Source organism: Monopterus albus, unplaced genomic scaffold (assembly GCF_001952655.1).
Source record: "Monopterus albus unplaced genomic scaffold, M_albus_1.0 scaffold18.1, whole genome shotgun sequence".
Taxonomy (NCBI): Eukaryota; Metazoa; Chordata; class Actinopteri; order Synbranchiformes; family Synbranchidae; genus Monopterus; species Monopterus albus.
The window spans coordinates 6,574,191-6,587,063 of NW_018127898.1; the positions used below are offsets into that span (position 1 = coordinate 6,574,191).

Genomic DNA, 12,873 nt, shown 5'->3' on the forward strand with positions numbered 1-12,873 from the left:
AGTTCATCAAGCAAAAGGATTTTTACACAAATTTTATCAAATGATTTTGTTTACCAGATGGTTTTACATTTGTCATGCCTTTTCTGACAATGAAACATCAATGTGTATTATAGTATGATCGTCTGCAGAAACTGGTAAAGGACTTCCAGCCATATAAAGACCTGTGGACCACCACCTCTGATTGGCTACATTGGCATGAGAGCTGGCTTAATGACCCACTGTCTTCCATTGACCCTGAGCAGCTCGAGCGCAATGTCACAGATGCCCACAACACTATACTCAAATGTATTAAACAGTTCAAGGACATTCCTGGTAGGCAACACAACTATTACCATTCACACTTGACAAATTGAAGTGAGTTTAAAAAGACCTGTTGTTTCCTGGCTCATACTCTTTCTCCTTCACTATTCGAGACTGCCAGAGGGTGGCAGCTGTAGTCCAACGTAAGATTGAGGACTTCAGTCCTTACGTCACCCTAATTCAGGCCCTGAGGAACCCAGGGATGAGAAGCCACCACTGGGAGATGCTTTCTGAACGCATTCAGATGGAAGTCCAACCAAAAGCCAACTTGACCTTTTCCCACTGCCTAGAGCTTGGCCTACAGAATTATGTGGATGACATAGCACAGGTGGCTGAGATGGCTGGCAAAGAGTACACCATTAAACAGGTACATTTGAACCAGAGTCTTACACTAAATGCAGTATTGTATAAAGAATTAAGTTGTGCTCATCAGCATGAACAAAATGCTGAATTTATACATATTTTTACAGTAGGAGCACTTGAGAGGGTTCTACACCTTCAAAATGATGAAACAAAGGCAAAGCAACTTCATTTATAGATGGATAAATAGATACCTTTAATTTGTCACCCACATAATTATACATAATGTAAAATGCAAATTTTCCAACTGAGTGAGTAATGAATAAATAAAAGAATTAATTTATTATAATTTTTAATTGCAACACAAAATAGCATGTTGAACAAAGGAGAGTTTGACATTTGGTTTGTGTGAAAAAATATAAATGAATAAATGTCTACATATATAAGAAATATATAGTCCGTGTGTCAGTACAAATTACAGGGGTAGTGTTATAATATATGTACTTTTATGCATCAAGTTTATTCATCAGTGTGTGAATACAAATTGTGTAGTTAAATGAGACAATAATTTTGTAACAATTTGGCAGTTACAACCTGGGGAGAGGGGCTCCTCCTGAGCCCTTCAGGTTTTGTTTTGTGGCTTTGTGGGGTGGGAGGAGTTCTGCTCTGGTCATGTACGGTTGGATGTAAATGTTCTGCAGGAGGGGAGTGTGGTCCTTATGGTACGCTCTGTCCTGGGCAGAGCAGTTACCATACCATGTGGAGATGCTCCTTGTCAGAACCCCCCTCAAGTGCAGTAGAGCCGCACAGTGTCACTGTATGAATAACTTCATAAAAATGGTGGATGCTACTTTTTTCACACCTTCTCACCCAGGCCCTGGAAAAGATGGAGCAAGAGTGGTTGACAGTAGTGTTCGATGTGCTACCCTACAAGGAGACAGGCACCTACATCTTGAAGAGCCCAGATGAAGCATTTCAGTTGCTGGATGACCACACTGTCATGACGCAGAGCATGTCCTTCTCTCCTTTCAAGAAAGCCTTTGAAGACCGCATCAACACCTGGGAGAGCAAGCGTAGAATGACTCAGGCACACACACACACAGACACACACAAGCTCCTGTGCCTTCTGGGATTATCATGCATTGTCTTATGTTGTGCTATTGCCCTCTTATGGCAGGATGTCCTGGAGGAGTGGTTGAGTTGTCAGCGCTCCTGGCTCTACCTGGAGCCTATCTTTAGCTCTGAAGATATCAACCAGCAGCTGCCTGTGGAAGGAAAAAGATACCAGCAAATGGAGAAAACATGGAGGACAATCATGAAAAGTGTCTTCAGTAATCGGAAGGTCTGAGCTTCCACATCACTTCATATTAAAAGGCAGAGCTTAAAACAGGATGAAAATTATGCTCATGTATTTTTGGTAAAGTTTACAACAAACATAATGAGTATTATTGTCAAACTATTCATGTGTGTTTCTGTTTACTTTTAGGTGATTGAACAGTGTCCAGATGCATGTCTGTTAGACAGACTGAAAGGGTGCAACATGCTTTTGGAACAGGTGCGGAAGGGTCTTAGTGAGTACTTGGAGACAAAACGAGGCTCCTTCCCCAGGTAACAGTGACAGTGTCCTGAAAATACTCTGTTTCACATGTTGTTAGTTTCATATTAAGTTCACTCTAAAATTACTTTTTCCACATAATGTTACATCTTCTGTTTCCAAAGTGAGCGACCACAAACTCCCCTTGGTTAATGGGCAGAGCTATGTTACCAAAATGTCTTAAAACACACACATGCACAATATGGTATACTGTACTGTGAAAATTTGTTTGTAGGTTTTATTTCCTGTCAGATGATGAGCTCCTGGAGATTTTGTCCCAGACCAAAGATCCTACTGCTGTTCAGCCGCACTTGCGCAAATGCTTCGAGAACATTGCACGGGTTTGTTGAGGCTGAGTGTTTCTTTAATTGCTGCTCATATATAACTGAACTATACCATGCATGCCACGTGACTGAGACATCTATTGGTTCTCAGCTTCAGTTCCAGTCAGACCTGCACATCACACATATGCACTCTGGAGACGGGGAGGAGGTGAAGCTGTTTCTGCCAGTGTGGCCAAGTGGAAATGTAGAGGACTGGCTGAGGGATGTGGAGAAGTCTATGAAGGCCACAGTGAGGGATAACATTGACCGCTCACTCAAAGACTACCCCACGGTCTGAGATCTTGACTTTCATGTTGATGGTTGTGATGGGTTTTCTACTTTTGTATAGGTTGTATTTACCATCTTAAGTTGAAGCAACTTTAAGGTGTCCACTGTGTGTCCTCTTGATCTCTCAGCAACCTCGTGTAGAGTGGGTGCTATCATGGCCTGGTCAAGTGGTGATAGCTGGCTGCCAGGCCTTCTGGACTGCTGAGGTGTCTGCAGCTTTGGAGCAGGGAGACTTAGCCAACTGCCTTTATCCCCAGCTACAGACACAGGTGTGGATGTGGTCTTAGACTGGAAAATATTTACATTAAATAACACTTTAAATATCTATAATCTGCAAAATAAAATTGTGATTTCCTGCTCACATTTGCACTGAACATTGTGCATTCTACAGAATTGACATTCTTAACATTTTGCTTTTCGTTTGTGCAGCTGGATGACTTGGTGCAGCTGGTGAGAAGAGGTCTTTCTAAGATGCAACGTGCTGTGCTTTCAGCCCTCATTGTCATAGAGGTCCATGCTAAGGATGTTGCTGCCAAACTGGTGGAGCAGAAGGTCTCAAGTGTCAATGACTTTGAGTGGATCGTCCAGCTTAGGTTAACTGGCTGTTTCTAACCTTTTTGCTTTTTACTTCTGTCACTCCTGACCTTGGAGTTCACTGTATAGTATCATTCTGAAATACTGTAGGTGCAGACAGAGTGTGACCTGATCTGGTACTGTTTGTAGATATTATTGGGCAAAAGATGACTTGTACATCCGTGCAGTAAATGCAGAGTTTCTGTATGGATACGAGTACCTTGGTAACTCTGGTCGCCTGGTCATCACCCCGCTCACTGACAGGTAGTTAAGTCTATTGTTAGCTGCTCTGTTTGTGCCTGAATGGCATACACTGTTTGCAGTACACCACGTTTTGCCTTTCAGATGCTACCTGACCCTGACGGGAGCACTGCACTTGAAGTTTGGAGGAGCCCCTGCAGGTCCAGCGGGGACAGGAAAAACAGAAACCACTAAGGACCTTGGGAAAGCTCTGGCTATCCAGACAGTGGTTTTCAACTGCTCTGATCAACTGGACTTCATTGCTATGGGCAAATTTTTCAAAGGCCTGGCCAGGTAAGAGGGAGTGACCTTTAAGTGTGATGAACTGGTGGTTTTGATATTAATTATAACAAATCTTGCAGTCAGCCACATTCTTTAGGGATTTCTTGTGTTGTTTTCCTTTCTGCAGTTCCGGTGCCTGGGCATGCTTTGATGAGTTTAATCGCATTGATGTGGAGGTGCTGTCTGTGGTGGCTCAACAGATCACCACGATACAAAAAGCACAACAGCAAAGGGTGAGAAGATGTAGGAGTTCACATGCTGGCATGCACTGTATTTATCCACCTACTGAGTTTTACAAGTATGCATAAATACAGTGAATATTTTCATTTTATGTAGCTATTCTGCATTTCAAGAAAGAACAAAGATTGTATGCTTAAATACATTTTATATGTTTGAGTCATTACAGAGACCTGAAGCTTTTGGGCCAGTGTATGGTCTCAGAGTCAGAACTACTGTCAGACTTACTGTTCAATCAGATCAACTATATCAGAACTCCAAAATGTTTGTAGTTGCTCCAAACAGCTGCATTTTTTCACAATTTGTTTTAAAAAGATGGCTGTTTTAGAAAGGAGCAAAACATGATATTGTTTACTTATGGAGATAAAAGTTGGGATTTTCAGACCGTCTGTCTAGGAAGACATTCACAGGGTTTCACTTGGTTGTTCTCATAAAAAGTGCAACAATGCTTGTGTAACAAATGAAAAGAGAGCCAGAGACAGAATTACAATGCCTGGCTCCTCTCATCTCTGCACAGCTTTATAACCATCGCAATACATGGATGTGAATGTCTGATTATCAACTTTGTAAAGTTAAAAAAAGAAAGGTCAGACACTGATCCCTGCTTATCTGACATTGAAAAGGAGAGGGAGTAGGGGACTTCCAAAGCTATGCAGCCATCTGAGAAGCAGAAGATGGGTGTAAAGCCTGGTTTACTCTACAGCATAAAGTAAAAAAAAAAACAATATATGTTTTAATAAAATAGTGTACTATGTACACATACCTGAATCAAACATCACACGTATTGCTATAAAATTCATATATGTATCAGCTATAATGAATAGGTCATACAGTAGTGGCAAAAAAATTCATTATCCATCCAGTTTATACATGAATTACATTATGTTTTATATTCAAAATTGATTACTATCAATAATTATCATTATTATGTACCTGTCTTGAATTTAAGGACATTACACTACTTGCCACTATAGAAAAAAGGAGTTAACTGTGTGCTTGCTGTGCTGTTAGGTGGCGCGGTTTATGTTTGAGGGGTCGGAAATCCCTCTTGTTTCTTCTTGTGCTGTATTCATCACAATGAATCCTGGTTATGCTGGTCGCACAGAACTGCCTGACAATCTCAAGGTTTGAAATGAGTTGGCTCATACTGTAAATAACTGCATAACACTGAGAATACGCAGAAAGTGCTCATCGGCTGAGATTGTATCTTCAACAGGCCCTGTTTCGTCCTGTGGCCATGATGGTCCCTGACTATGCTATGATAGCTGAGATCTCCTTGTACTCATTTGGCTTCAGTGATGCCAAAGTCCTCTCCAAGAAGATAACCACCACATTCAAGCTCTCGTCTGAACAGCTGAGCTCTCAGGTGCTGTAGGGATCAAGAGGAAATCATAATCAATCAATTTAATGTCCACATACATTTATTTCTAACCAAGGACATATGATATTCGTCCAAATGATAATTGTGACAGACATTATTGCATGTGCATGCATATGAAATATCACTATGAGACATGTTAATGTTTGTTCTTTCTTATATAAAGGATCATTACGATTTTGGTATGAGAGCTGTGAAGACTGTGATTTCCGCTGCTGGAAACCTGAAGAGAGAAAATCCTGACATGAATGAGGTTAGAAATGCTTCTTTCATTTATGATAGAAATAAAGCATAAGAAGACATGTCACAATTATTGAACGGTGTTCAAAGATTCTTTGTTTAAATAACATACTATTCTTCTACACTCTCACCATCTGTCAGGAGCTGATCTGTCTGCGGGCCATTCAGGACGTCAATGTGCCAAAGTTTTTACAAGACGATCTGAAGCTCTTCAATGGTATTGTGTCCGATCTTTTTCCAAAGATTAAAAAAGAGCCTATCAGCTATGGTACACTCGAAGAGTCCATGCGTAATGTCTGTCACAAGAGGAACCTCAAAGATGTGGATGGTTAGTGGTTTTTTTCCAGGTGCATTGTTACCTGTATTTTCAGAATGAGTAGTTACAGTATTGTGGTGATTTCAGGGTACATTACTAAGTGTATTCAGCTGTATGAAACTACAGTGGTGAGACATGGTTTGATGCTGGTGGGGCCTTCTGGATCAGGGAAAACAAAGGTGAGTCTTTTACATGTCGCTGTAGTGTTTACAGGTTTATGCACAAAGTTGATACTGATTTATGTTTTGCCATGTTGACTCCTGTATGTTCGCATAACTATTGCATTTGTTAGTGTTACGAGATACTAGGTGCGGCCATAACAGCTCTGCAGGGCCAGCCCTCTGTGAGTGGTGGTGTGTACGAACCAGTTCAGATATATGTCCTCAACCCCAAATCCATCACCATGGGACAGCTCTATGGGGAGTATGACTTACTCACACACGAGTGGTAAGTGATGCTTTGTTATACACAAAGAAATAGAACAAACAAAAAAAATATATACCATGCCAACACTTTTGTCTTTCTCTCCACCCTTGTAGGACAGATGGCATCCTCTCATCTCTCATCCGCTGTGGTGCAACATCCATGGACAAAGAGAAGAAGTGGTACATGTTCGATGGGCCTGTGGATGCTGTGTGGATTGAGAACATGAACACTGTGCTGGATGACAACAAAAAGCTGTGCCTGAGCTCAGGGGAAATCATCAAGCTCACTGATGTAAGGTTATGTTTTCACAATCTTGATTTTGTCCCTGTCTATGTGTCCTGTCTCATGTACAGCTAGATGCTTGGTGTCTTCCTTCTGCAGGCGATGACCATGATGTTTGAAGTGCAGGACTTAGCTGTGGCATCCCCAGCCACAGTGTCTCGCTGTGGTATGGTCTACCTTGAACCCAGTATTCTGGAACTTATCCCTTTTACAGAGTGCTGGCTGAGGCAGGTCCCTGAAGTCCTGAAACCGTACACAGAACAGCTAAGTTCCCTGTTTGCCAGATTCCTGCAGGTGAGATGTGAGCGATGCCAGCAGGGACTCTAAAGACTTTTTTACTGTTGTAGAGCATGATAGTATAAGCAGTGTACTACTTTATTATGTATTTTTTGTACTTTTTCATAGGTCTCCATCACATTTGTCCGCACATCAGTAAAGGAGGTTGTTACATCCCTAGACAGCAACCTTGCCTGTAGCCTCTTTAAACTTATGGACTGCTTCTTCCATCCATTTGACCAAAAAGAGGTGTGTGTGTGTAGTTATGCTGTTAGAAAAACCCACAATAAAGGAATATATAGAGTTTTGTGCAAATATGCTTTTTGAAACAGTAAGAATGCTGAAGTGTCAGCGTGTCACCTGTGTGCCCTATGCTTTCTTAATATCCCTTGTTCTATGTGCTGGACAGTGTTGTGTTGATTGTGCTCCCCTTGATCATTAATTGTCTTGTAGGATAAAAGGCCGCTGACTCAAAAGAACGTGGACCATCTGAAGGAGCTGATTGAGCCCTGGTTCTTCTTCTCTCTGGTGTGGAGTGTAGGAGCCACAGGAGACGCAGCCAGCCGCCAGCGCTTCAGTGCCTGGCTCAAGAGCAAGATGGCAGAAGAGAAGGTCAGATCAGTAACTTTGCTGTAGCATGCCAGTACCAAGTTATTTCAAATATAATTTGTAATGATAGCTGGATTATTTCTTGACCGAGTAAGTGTTTATGTCCTTCAGATTCAATTATGTTTTCCCGAGGAGGGCCTGGTATATGACTACAGGCTTGACGATGCAGGGATTAGTAACTTGGAGGATGATGATGAAAATGAAGGAAAAAAAGTAAATATATAATGCTTAAATATAAATACTGTATCCCTGAACTGCTAAAACCACCAGATACAATGTTTTCTGTTGATCCATTAATCTTTTTGCCTGTACTCTAGGTCCAGTGGGTCAGTTGGATGAACTACGCAGAGAGTGTATTAATCACCCCAGAGACAAATTATGCTGACATCATTGTTCCCACTGCTGACACAGTGAGAATGTCTTTCCTGGTGGATATGCTTTTAACCAATAAGAAACCTGTGAGTACTATAACTGTAGTTAACCTTTACACATTCTCTACAAATACTTTTGACTGAAATAAATATTTAAAAAAGATCAAAACTGTATCTATACTGCAACCATTTTATACTGAAGCACTGTAGAATTCAGGTATATAAGTTTTACATTTAAAAGCTTTAATTCCCTTGAATTATCACCAATGGACTAGCTTTATTTTGGTGTGTGTAATCCAGGTGCTCTGTATTGGGCCTACTGGCACAGGAAAGACTCTCATTATGTCAGACAAGCTGCTGAGGACCATGCCTGCTGAATACATCTCACACTTCTTTATGTTCTCTGCTCGCACCTCAGCTAACCAGACTCAAGACTACATTGACAGTAAACTAGACAAAAGGTATGCTGCCTCCACACTGTTCACACAGAAACACATTGTTTACAATCCATTATATTTGTGACTCACCACTCGAATGATGCATGTGCCTGTGTGTCAGGCGGAAGGGTGTGTTTGGACCTCCATTAGGGAAGAGCTTTATCTTCTTTATTGATGACTTAAACATGCCCATGTTGGAGACCTATGGTGCCCAGCCTCCTATTGAGCTGCTGCGGCAATGGATGGACCATGGAGGCTGGTATGACAGGAAGCAGATAGGTGAGAGGTTTCAAGGACTTTACCCTTCTCCTAAGATTGCTGTTGTGTCCCTAATCTTTTAATAGTAGTTACTGGTTCTTGAGTGTTCTTTTTGCATTTTTCCCCATGTCTAAAACACAATTGTTACTGCACGGTGCCTTGTGTTTAGTTATTTTTGCTCAAAAATGTGAAATATTGTGCTTCTTTTTTGATTTTCCTGTCCTTTCACATAGGGACATTCAAGAACCTAGTAGACATTAATTTTGCCTGTGCCATGGGCCCACCGGGTGGAGGCCGGAACCCCATCACCCAGCGTTTCACACGGCACTTCAACTTCCTGTCCTTCACTGAAATTGAGGATGTCAACAAGAAAACAATTTTCTCGACCATTCTAGGCAGTTCGATGGGTGAGTCAAGAGTTGCTTATGTGTTTGAATTTTACTGCAAGTCCATAAATGTTGGTGTGGGACAGTCACTACAGGGTAAGAATGCTCACATTAGGTTGCGCAGTTTCTAACTGAAATCCTTGTTCTCTTACAGATGGAAATATGAGTAAAAGGGACCCAGGCAGTAAGTCAAGGACAAAGAGAAAGGAGTACAAATCATATAAAATGTCATTTAATGTTCTTTAAGTTACAATATATAGTGTATAATATGAAAAGACACATAGAATGACTCATTGACAATTTAAATTATTCTTTTTATATATACAGTACAATTATATGACAAATTTAAAAACAATATAGTTGATTCATGCTTGGGAACATGTCCATGATAAAACATTATCTAAGCCTAAAGAAAATAGATTTTCATTTCCCGTTATACTGTTATAATTTCTTTCTTCTGTATTGCTGTTTTTCATCAGGACCTGTGCCAGCAATCCAGCTGCTGAATGATTCTCTTGTAGATGCCACTATCCGAGTCTACTCTACCATTACCACCCAGCTTCTCCCAACTCCAGCCAAGTCCCATTACACCTTCAACCTCAGAGACCTGTCGAAGGTTTTCCAGGGCATCCTCATGGCCGAACCTGGCATGATAGAGGTAGTCGCTTCTAAAAGGATCAGATGAATGTGAAATAAATAAATTTACTTCAGTGAAAGAAGTTGTAGAAATGTCTTTTTCAGGTTTAGTCACTTAAGCCTTTAGAAATACCATTATAGGCAGCATATTGTTCATACTGACGATAGATGCAATAACATTTCATGGGTCTCTAGGATAATCATGTATAAAGGATTTTGAAATGGTGGCTTTTGTTTCTCTCATAATCCACTATGTAAAAGCAGAATTACTGTGGTGTTTTCAGAACAAAGTACAGCTGCTGCAGTTGTGGTACCATGAAAGCTGCAGGGTTTTCCAAGACCGTCTGGTGTGTGCTAAAGACAGGGATTGGTTCAACAGGCTCCTGAAGGACTGCATTCAAGAGTTTGACTGCAGCTTTGAAGAGGTTGTGTCCTCTCAACCTGTTCTTTACGGGGATTTCATGATTCCTGGAGCTGACCACAAAGTCTACACACTCATAGAAGATAAGGAAATGGTGAGTAGTGCCAACCAATTTTTGAAATATTTAAATATGTTGCTAAACAGCTAATATCTTATGGATATACTACTGTAGCTACTTTGTGCATTGTGAAGGTGTTTACTTTTCCTTAGCCTCTCAATCTGTTTTTCATGTCTGCAGTATGCTGTAAATGGATGCCTGTATAGTTTACCAAAATAGTTGTCAATTTTTATTACCATTCATTATATTGTGTAGCTGCACTGGTTTAGTTCTAGTTTAAGGATCGCCACGCTTCGTACAGATGTCTTCAGAAAGTTTTATTTTTCTCTCTCTGTTTCCTCACACAAAGTAACAATAAAGAATCTTAAATATATACAAATACAGGCACATGAACAACATTAAGCACAAATACAACATATGTACACCTCACCGTTTGCGCCTCTAAAACCATGTGCAGAAAATAATTTTGGGGCTGTATGTCTCTTCTCTGTCCATGCTGTCTCTGTCCCACAATGCCACATTGGCGCCCCTCACTCAACTCCAGTCACATGGTTGACACATACTGCCCTTCAAAATAAACCTCTTTACCAACAAAAGTAATACATTTCTCAGATCTTCTCATCTCTGTTAACACTTAACATCCCATTCATGACATTTCAACCAATTCCTCAATAGTAATAATAACTCACCATTAACAACAAACATAAACCCACTTCTCAAATGAAACCTGTCATTTGGACAGTTACATATTGTATTTCTTTATGTTATATTGTGTAGTTGGCAAAAGTGATGGAAGAATATATGGAAGACTACAACCACATCAATACCACCAAAATGAAGCTGGTGCTCTTCATGGATGCCATTGAGCATGTGTGCCGTATCAGCCGTATCCTGCGCCAGCCCCTGGGCAATGCCCTTCTGCTTGGAGTGGGTGGCAGTGGGCGCCAGTCACTCACTAAGCTGGCCTCATATGTGTGAGACTCCCGCACTGTATACAACCCTCACAACAGCCAACTGAGCACACAGTTTTATGTCAGCTGTTTGCCTCTCCAAACATCTGCTTTGTTACCATACCACAGTTTTTTGCATGTTTTCTAAACTAAACCAAAGTAGCTTTATTGTCATGTGATGGTTCACCTTTTTAAAACATTAGCTTAAAATTAAACATGACCAATATGGTATAATTATTTTCACGCCCAGTATTCACAGCTCATTTGTCCACATTCAGGTCAGGGTATCAGTGTTTCCAGATTGAACTGTCTAAAAACTATGGTCAAACAGAGTGGAGAGAAGATATTAAAAGCATCTTGCTGAAGGCTGGCCTTCAGAACAAGCAGGTCACTTTCCTCTTTGTGGACACACAGGTAAACAGCAGCACTTTCTTACCACCAGTTACATTTGTTTCTGGTAGTCCCAACATTATTATAAATATTGCTAGTACAGATTTTACCATACTGACATAGTGGTACTTGAGTGTTAGGGGTACTGTCGTACTGTTGCGCTTATTTTAAATCAAAGTTAAAGCATAAATAAAACATTTTAAATATAAAAGTATGTGTGATTACATAGCTCTCTATGCATTTGGCTCATTATTGCCTTTATGTTAATCCTGCAGATTAAGAGTGAGTCATTCCTAGAGGATATCAACAACATTTTGAACTCGGGGGATGTTCCTAACCTGTATGCAACAGATGAGCAGGAGCGCATCCTGGCAGCAATGAAGCCAGTGGTGCTAGACCTGCACCAGCAGCCAAATAAAGCCAACCTTATGGCTGCCTACGTCAGGAGGGTTCGCAGCAACATCCACATTGTACTCTGCATGAGGTGAGTATGTGTACAAAGCTTTTATTTTTAACATGGTGCAAAGCAAGTGAAAATAAATGGATAAGGTTCCTGTTCTATTTCGTATAGGCTTTGCCCTCTAAAAGCTGTCGCTATTAGGTTTATCCCTCGCGCATGCGCAGTCCTGAAGAGATTCTTTCGCACCCTGTGCCCTGCACTGAGCTCTCCTCAATTAGGTCCACAGTAGTGGTATAAATGCCACTGTGACCTGAGCTCGCCTCCCTCTTTTTCTTCAACAGTTCTAAAGAGCATTCCAAAATTCACTATGGCTAAAGAGCAAACTTCCTTCACCACTGGAACCCGGCGCCGCCCTGCTGTCACTGTATGTACCGGCTGCGACACGGGCTTCATTATGCCCAACCACCCGCATCCCCGCTTCGACGCCTGCTTTAGCGCTGAGCACGCCGAGCTGGCCCTCTCTCCCCTGGCCGCTTGCCCCTTCTGCGCTTGCCTGCCTGTGGCAAAGAAACAGCGGAGAGTGGATGTTTTTGCTGCCATGAAAGAGAAAGACCCAGATGACAGCAACACCTGGGCTACACGCAGTGACGACCCCATGGCGGACAACCCCCTGGGGTCCCTCGGTATCAGTGGGCCTGGGTTCATTGACTCGTTTCCCTCTATAGCCGGTTCTCCCATCGACCTACTGGCCAACATGGACACCGGCGGAGGCGAGCTACCCCTGGCTGAACAGCATGCTTCCGGCGCCTGGTGCTTTGCTCCATGACTTGCCGGGGATTATCACAAAGGCAGCAGGCCGTGAGGGCATCTCTATTCCCGCGGCTAGCCGCCCACCCGCCCCT

At 41.8% G+C, this 12,873-nt stretch overlaps 1 protein-coding gene across 1 annotated transcript in view; it reads left to right on the forward strand.

Moving 5' to 3' along the window:
* dnah1 (dynein, axonemal, heavy chain 1) overlaps window positions 1-12,873 on the forward strand; it is a 39,776-nt gene that overhangs the window by 6,785 nt on the left and 20,118 nt on the right. Inside the window, 33 exon segments of the mRNA XM_020592689.1 lie at window positions 66-312; window positions 414-667; window positions 1,475-1,687; window positions 1,778-1,942; window positions 2,087-2,208; window positions 2,430-2,535; window positions 2,630-2,809; window positions 2,934-3,074; window positions 3,235-3,398; window positions 3,529-3,642; window positions 3,724-3,912; window positions 4,028-4,133; window positions 5,149-5,262; window positions 5,354-5,503; window positions 5,682-5,768; window positions 5,897-6,083; window positions 6,159-6,250; window positions 6,364-6,518; window positions 6,611-6,788; window positions 6,879-7,073; window positions 7,185-7,304; window positions 7,509-7,667; window positions 7,776-7,877; window positions 7,982-8,122; window positions 8,336-8,496; window positions 8,594-8,751; window positions 8,964-9,137; window positions 9,271-9,300; window positions 9,596-9,774; window positions 10,037-10,267; window positions 11,009-11,205; window positions 11,460-11,595; window positions 11,847-12,055. Of these exon segments, the coding sequence (XP_020448345.1) occupies window positions 66-312; window positions 414-667; window positions 1,475-1,687; window positions 1,778-1,942; window positions 2,087-2,208; window positions 2,430-2,535; window positions 2,630-2,809; window positions 2,934-3,074; window positions 3,235-3,398; window positions 3,529-3,642; window positions 3,724-3,912; window positions 4,028-4,133; window positions 5,149-5,262; window positions 5,354-5,503; window positions 5,682-5,768; window positions 5,897-6,083; window positions 6,159-6,250; window positions 6,364-6,518; window positions 6,611-6,788; window positions 6,879-7,073; window positions 7,185-7,304; window positions 7,509-7,667; window positions 7,776-7,877; window positions 7,982-8,122; window positions 8,336-8,496; window positions 8,594-8,751; window positions 8,964-9,137; window positions 9,271-9,300; window positions 9,596-9,774; window positions 10,037-10,267; window positions 11,009-11,205; window positions 11,460-11,595; window positions 11,847-12,055 (5,156 nt within the window).